The sequence below is a fragment of the Nanorana parkeri genome, unplaced genomic scaffold (genome assembly GCF_000935625.1).
Source record: "Nanorana parkeri isolate BGI_ZX_2015 unplaced genomic scaffold, ASM93562v1 scaffold731, whole genome shotgun sequence".
NCBI lineage: Eukaryota > Metazoa > Chordata > Amphibia > Anura > Dicroglossidae > Nanorana > Nanorana parkeri.
The window spans coordinates 668,208-675,967 of NW_017306999.1; the positions used below are offsets into that span (position 1 = coordinate 668,208).

The following is a 7,760-nucleotide window of genomic DNA, read 5'->3' on the forward strand; positions in this document are numbered from 1 at the left end:
ATATAATAAAAAAGCATATACATACATGTGGGTGCACCCAAATCACCCCCACTTTCTAGGTTAGTCCTTCCCAGACCCCACCTCCCTGTGTGGGACTGCCCCCACACAGGACAGAGGGCCAGGACATGGGAACAGTCTGTGACAGTTGGCATCAATGCTTATGACCTCGGGGTCAGGCCCACATCTTGTGTCATGTTGGTCACCAGGGATTATTTTAATGAAAGCTGCAGATTTTAAAGGATAGAAAATGGCTTTTGAAATAACATTAACATGTTAAAGCTTGTAAGAGATTTTTTGGGGGTTGGGCTTTCATTGCTGAATGGAGTGCATTTTTAAGAGCCTTACTGGAAGACCTTCCCTGAGCAGACACATACATGGGACCTCAGGGAGAAGCTTTGTTTCTGAGATACCCAATTAGATCCCATCTACCACCACTCTGTATGTTCTGAATCCCTATCTCCACAGGGATATAAACTCGTGATATCTTTACATTCTCCATACCAGTAGTAGGGACGCTGTCATAACATGAGCAGCATTATTTTCCTGGAAATCCTTACTCAATCACAAACACAAACTCAAAGATGAACATCTTACACAATTTCCCAGTTCCCTAATTAGACACCACGAGTAATCCGTCTGGAAGGAACCATGCTCGTGCTATGGACAGCATTTTGCTGAGTTTGTGGCTCCTCTTGTCTCCATTCTTCAGAACCTATTAAAGCTTCCCCTAACCCGACCTAGACTGGAGCATAGATGGCCAGATGTCAATCTCCTCAGATCAGTGTCTGAAGGAAGGGGAGGAGGGGGAGATGAACCCGAAAATTGTAGGTAGGATATACAGGCACGCCTTTGTTCTCAGGAAAATATATACTTTAATAATAAAAAAATATATACCAAAAATTAAAAAAACATTAAAGAAAATGATGCTAAATGCAATCACCACAAATACACACAGTGCAAAAAAAACCCCCAAAAACAAAAATATCCTAGTATATATGTAAGATATGTAAATATAAAGAGGGGGAGAGAGAAGGAAGGAAAAGAGAAATAAAGAAGAAAAAGGAAAGAAAAGAAGGAGAAAAAGGAAATAGGGAAGTGAATGGAAGGAAGGGTCGAAGAAAAAGGTAGACACCATTAAGGAATGAGGGGGAGAGGGAGAGGAAAGGAAGGGGAGGAAGGAAAGGAAGGGAGGGAGGGAGAAAGGAAGGTTATTGTGGGAAGGAAGAAAAGGAAATGAGCAAGGAAGGGATGAAAGAAGGAGGATCATGGAAGGAAAGAGGATGGAAGGCAGAAAGGAAGGGCGAAGAGAGGACGGAGAGGAGGAAAAAAGGAAGGGAACAGAAGGAAGGATGAGTAGAGAAAAAAGGAAAGACATTAGGAAGGAAAGGGAAGATTGGGAGGGAAGAAAGGAAGGAGAAGATAAATGAGGGAGGGAGGAAAAGAAGGAAGGAAGGGAGGTTATTGTGCAAAGGAAGGGAAGTGAGCATGGAAGGGATGAAAGAAGGGAGGATGGAAGGAAGAAAAGAAGGGAGGAAATAACGGTAGGAGAAATAAGGAAGGAAAGGAGAGGAACAGAAGAAAGGATAGAAGAAAAGAATGAGAAGAGAAATAAGGAAGGAAGGGGAATAGAAGGGAGGAAAGAAGGAAACAAGAAAGGTTAGAAGAAAGGAAGTGAGGGATGGATGGATTATTTTCTCATATATTCATACAATTATATACAAGCTTTTTCTTTTGGAGGAAGCCAGGCTCTTTAGTCTAACACAGACACATCATGCATAGATTGCGGACTCCTCTAATTGTTCTTATTCCCTTCCTTGCAGTGAGCTGTTAATAACAGAAGGTGGCGCTGGTGTCAGTAGAAAGTCAGCACTCTGCCCTATAAGAGTCATAATACTGCGCCACAGCCATTGGAGTGATATAGTTACACACATTGAGACATTTGTTATAGTTGTAGCAGCACTCAAACACTTAACAATGAAGCTGATTTTTTCTGGGAGTCCCCCCCAGATCGCTTCACATACTTCACATTCTGCTGACCTAAAAATAGAACCTTTCCCCCAATGGATTGAACATTTGAGGAAGACACAACGAAGGGGTAGAATGGCCCCTTCAGTAAACCATCCCCTATGGGGTCTATTTATAAAGGGGAAAGTAATATGAGGTCCCGGCTGATTGGATATAATTGACATGGATTGTTGAGGTAGACCCAGGGCTGAATTTACTCTCTCTGCTGCCCCAAGGCCAGTTTCCTCAATGCGCCCCACTACCCGCCAACCCCACCCCATGGAGAATGGCAGATCTGCAGGCTGCATACAAAGTCGCCAAGATCACTTGTAAAAAACAAGCGGCAGCTTCCCCGCTGTACATTTAGCTCTGCTTGCCCAAAGCAGGGCTAAATGTAGAAAACAACTACCCGCCCGGCACCCGGAACTGCATGTCCTGGGCATCGGGAGATAGGAATTCCACACCCCTGCTGCCCCTCTACTCCCTGCTGCTCCCCCGAGGCCGGGCCTTGGTTGGCCTTGTGGGAAATCCGGCCCTGGGTAGACCCCCATGCTGCACGATTGTTGGAAGATCTAAAGGAGACCGAGCAAAGATCATACAATCCGATTGTAACATTTGTTGCCAACATTAGAGATCTAAGTAGCTCCGGAATTATAATGTATTAGAATGTTCTTCTTTGCTTACATTGATTAAATCCTCTTTATACGGCACTGTCATAGTTGTCGGAATCTCCTGCAAGTGTCGCCTGCGCTGATCTCCTGATCGAAGTCGGCTTCATCTACAAAGGAAGCTCCATGGAGTGACACAGATCTGAAATACAATCATGATGTATATCAGTATTGCTACATTTCAATGTAAAGTGTATGCAAACTCTAACAATGAACTTCTCGTATTCGCTCCCTTCCTGTGACATTAAAGAGGAACGTTAGCCATATATTCAAAATGACAACAAAGACGCCTTTAGAAATGTTCAGTGATGACAATCTACACACGGTTATTCTAAATAATTGCCGGCTTTGTATTCTTTATATACCTTATTTCTCTTTTCCTCAACATTCTTCTCACAGCGTCCATTTTTACTAAGGGCAGATGAATCCATCTCACTTTACTTCCTGGAACTCTGGCACATGTGACTAGGACATGGGACCACGCACATCATATCAGGGGAGGCAAATGCCTTTCCCTGAGATCTCATGAGATTACAGATGAGATTTCCCAGCAATGTTCTGCTGATGTAACCTTCCCAGGATGCAACGCTCGGGCACAGATTACATCACTAATGACCAAGAGGACCAGGAAGTGGAAAAACAAGAAATTGTCAGAAAAATGAAAATATGTTTAACCAATGAATGTAAGATGATTTCATATCAGCATGCAGAGCTGTATGCTGAACAGCTCCTGGATGTTTAAACGTTTTAGCTTCCTGCAGAATCAGCCGGCCCTGATATCCTGTTTTAGGACCGGTTCACACCTGGGCGTTTTGTAGCGCGTTCCTAGGCTCTGCAAAACGCTCAAACACCGAAATCCCATTATTTCCTATGGGTATGGTTCACACCCGGGCGTATTACAGGCCGTATGAACGCGCTACAAAACGCCCTACGCCCAAAGAAGTACAGGAGCTTCTTTGGGGCGTATTTGCTGCGCGTATCTATTAGGATACAGCCGAATAGCCCTCGGAAACGCGCATTTGTCGCGTGTTTCTTTTACCGCATATCGCTGTAAAAACGTGCGGCAAACGTGCATATTCCGTACGCCTAGGTGTGAACCCAGGCTTACAGTGTCCTATGGAGGCACCCTTGTGTGTGCTAGTAGGCTGTGTGTGTGTCCTCAAATACACAGGAACAGCAAGGAAAGCCACTCCCCTCCCCCTTTCTCCAAGCTAGTAGATGGAAGGCTGATGGAGACTGCTCTGTCCCTTGTGATCTTGTATTGGACAGGAAGTTTAGAAAAGCCGAGCTAAGAGAGTTGGAGCCGTTCAGAAACAATGATGACTGGAAGTGCTTGGGCAAAAATGTAATGAAATGCTTTCCTGGGCAATTTATATTTGTTTGGTCCGGATTCATTTTTGAAAAATGTTTGAGAGTTTATTAACTACTACCGCTGATGGACGTTCCATCTGCCCATCACTCCCAACAACTTCCTGAATTCCCAATGTGCTTTGGGTCTCTTTCCCTGCTGCTTGATGTTATGTAATCTCCATTTCCAAAGACTGCATACCCCATCATGCATTGCTTCCAGCAAGCAATGATGGTGTTACATTGTTCAAACGTTGTGTTGTAGTTCAGAAGGCAGGCTCTGTGAGAGTGGTGACACATAGAAGGGCATATTCACAGGGCTGAGTGAAAATGTGTCACTGCATTGAGAAAGTAGATCCTATGGGCATCTTCTCTTCAGTTGGCAAACTTCTAGATGGATCTGGTTATTAGGAAATTCATTGTAGAAAATCTGACCATAGATACCCTTTAATGGCAACGATTGTGGATGGGATGTCTGACAGCCTCATATATAAATACGCGTGATGGTCGGGTTTCCTCACACCATTGGTCATATAGTAGGGATGCACCGATACTGATACTAGTATAGATCTCGGTGCCGATACCGAGTATTTGGGCTCGTACTCTCCCAAATTCTCCTATGCCTATCCCAACACCGGAACTTCCAGTATCAGGAACCTGATTACTGAACCATTACACGCTGCCTGGCTTCCTGATTGGCCACCGGGTGACCAGGGAGTATGGAGCCAATCAGGAAACCGGGCGCCGTGTAATGACTTGCCGCCTGGCTTCCCGTTTGGTCGAGAAGCTGGCCAATCAGGAAGCCGGGCGCGGTGTAATGACTTGCCGCCTTGCTTCCTGTTTGGTCGAGAAGCTGGCCAATCAGGAAGCCGGGTGCCGTGTAATGACTTGCCGCCTGGCTTCCCGTTTGGTCGAGAAGCTGGCCAATCAGGGAGCCGGGTGCCGTGTAATGACTTGCCGCCTGGCTTCCTAATTGGCCAGCTTCTCGACCAAACGGGAAGCCAGGCGGCAAGTCATTACACCGCGCCCGGCTTCCTGATTGGCCAGCCTCTCGACCAATCAGGAAGCCAGGCGGCGAGTCATTACCCGCCCCCCGGCTTCCTGATTGGCCTGAAAGCCGGTATTCTATCGAAAGCTCCAACCTGTCGAAATCTCCAACGACCTCATTGCCGGGTACAAGTTGGAGATTTCGACCAGACGGCGTCAGACTGCAAAACACAAAGACTGACGAAGCTTCTGTACAGCTGCATTTTAACAATATTCAGCAGGTGGCAAACTCGACGAGTATTCTGGAAAACGCTATGCGCGCATGCGCACCGCAACTGTACGGAGCTCCAGTCTTTCTGAGCACCGGAAGTGAGGTAGTTGGAGATCTCGATGAGTTAGAGCTTTTGATAGAACACTGGCTCTATGCTTCCTCGTCACTATGGAGACGGCTTGCCTGCTAATCAGGAAGCCAGGTGACGAGTCATTACACACCGACTGGCTTACTTAATGGGACTTCCGGTATCGGTATTCGATATCGGCGAGTATCGGGAAAAAAATATTGGTACTTGTACTCGATACCGAAAACCGGTATCAGTGCATCCCTATCATATAGTGTACAGAGAGGAAGAAGATACAAATCTCCGGATGAAAATAAAGTCCCGGAGATGTAACAAATGAAAAGAAATGACTTTTAACTTCATAATAATAACTGAAAATCTGAACTTCTGTATAATAAGTTCTTCCATTGGCATAGAAGCTTCATGTAGGAGCTGGCAGCTCTGCGGATCTCTTCTGTATATTCATTTATCTCCTCTGACATCACCGGCTCCATGTGACAAACCCGCCGATTGTTCCCGTCCTTCTATTATACAAAACGATTTCTTCATTAAAATCCATATTCTCTGCAGTCCCACAATAGCCAATAATAACGGGGAGAGCGAGGTAAAAATAGCGCTGAATTTATCAATCAGCCATTATCGCGCAGCCCTCATCACCGCCTTGTCTCTCTGCCTCCGACCGTGTCATTATGGCTTCCTCGCGCTGTGTCATTATCTCCGACAATTAACTGGCAGATGTGCGCGCGTCTGCAGCTGAGCTGGGGATCCATATTGCGAGCTGCCTATGGTCGCGGAAGCATTCATTGGTTCCCTAAGTAGAACTGAAGCCAGAACTTTTTTTCTTAGGTTTGAATAGAGTAGGGGGAGGGGCATAACCCCAGGCCCGGATTCCCCACAAGGCCAGGCCTCGGGGCAGCAGGGCGCCGAGGGGCTGCAGCGGCGTGGTGTCCCCCGACGCCCGGAACATACAGTTCCGGGCGCCAGGCGGTAAGTTGCCTTCTACATTTAGTCCTGCTTTGGGAAGGTAGGATTAAATATAGTGTGGGGGATTCGCTCGCTCGTTCACAAGTGATTGCAGCGACGTCGCAGAAATCACTTGTAAAATGTGTGGTCCGGTTCAGGATCCAAGTCTGCAAATTGCATTCAGGAGCTCCAAAATGCCATTGGGGTCTAGGAGCCTCAGCTTTAGTATTATATGTATATACTGCATATGGCTCCCATGTTGTTGTAATGAAAATTCGTGTTCGGACCCATTCGGATGCTGACTGGAACGGAGGAAGACACTTGAACATATGGCAAAATATTTGGAACACTACTACAAAGAAGCTCAGATGATAGTGACCAGCTAATGCTAATGGCCCGGGCAGGTGTACAGACCCAAAAAGGTCAGCAGAGGGATGGTGGGTGTCCCTCATAATGGGCACAGCGGGTGTACAGACCCGGGAACTCAGCACAGGGATGGGGGGAGCTCCTCATAATGGGCACAGCGGGTGTACAGACCCGGGAACTCAGCACAGGGATGGTGGGGGCCCCTCATAATGGGCACAGCGGGTGTACAGACCCGGGACACAGGGATGGGGGGAGCTCCTCATAATGGGCACAGCGGGTGTACAGACCCGGGAACTCAGCACAGGGATGGTGGGAGTCCCTCATAATGGGCACAGCGGGTGTACAGACCCGGGAAGCACAGGGATGGGGGGAGCTCCTCATAATGGGCACAGCAGGTGTACAGACCCGGGAACTCAGCACGGGGATGGTGGGAGCTCCTCATAATGGGCACAGCGGGGGTACAGACCCGGTAACTCAGCACAGGGATGGTGGGAGTCCCTCATAATGGGCACAGCAGGTGTACAGACCCAGGAACTCAGCACAGGAATTGTGGGAGCCCCTCATAATGGACAGATCCTTTAACCCTTTTGTGACTACAGTTATTTTGAAGCTTGGACACCCGGACCAAGTTTAACAGCATTTGTGCGCATCAGTTACCGTGACAATATCTCTAGGACTATATTTCCCATTAAAAGGGTCTGAGAGCTAGGAACGCACACAGCTGCCCATTCCCAGTCCTCTGCCGCAAGGTTCGGGGCATTTTTACATATGGGATATACAAAGTCGCATTGCAGTCACGATGGGGTTATCCAGCTCAGCAGCAAACTGCTCTTGGAAATTGTCCCAAACCGCTGACATCCGTGCTGATGGTGGTGGACGTGGCTGCGGTTAGAGAATATTCCCACCGGTCACCGTAAATATCAACAGTCTCTGCAGGGAGGCTGATATGTGAGGCGGGCTGCAGAGACATTCCCAGCACAGGGCAGAGTCTTTGTGGAGTAAATGTCACATAACTGTCATACTTCACACACTGTGCAAACAGAACAGAAACAGGCGTCACAGCACCGCGGTCCCAGCGCCCGTGCCC

The 7,760-nt window shown here is 47.4% G+C and overlaps 1 protein-coding gene across 1 annotated transcript in view; it reads right to left on the minus strand.

Moving 5' to 3' along the window:
- The window catches only part of LOC108793220 (butyrophilin subfamily 1 member A1-like), a 46,064-nt gene that overhangs the window by 29,468 nt on the left and 8,836 nt on the right, over positions 1-7,760 (minus strand). Inside the window, exon 3 of the mRNA XM_018564174.1 lies at positions 7,523-7,703. Coding sequence (XP_018419676.1) covers positions 7,523-7,703 — 181 coding nt within the window. The remainder of the gene's footprint in view (positions 1-7,522; positions 7,704-7,760) is intronic.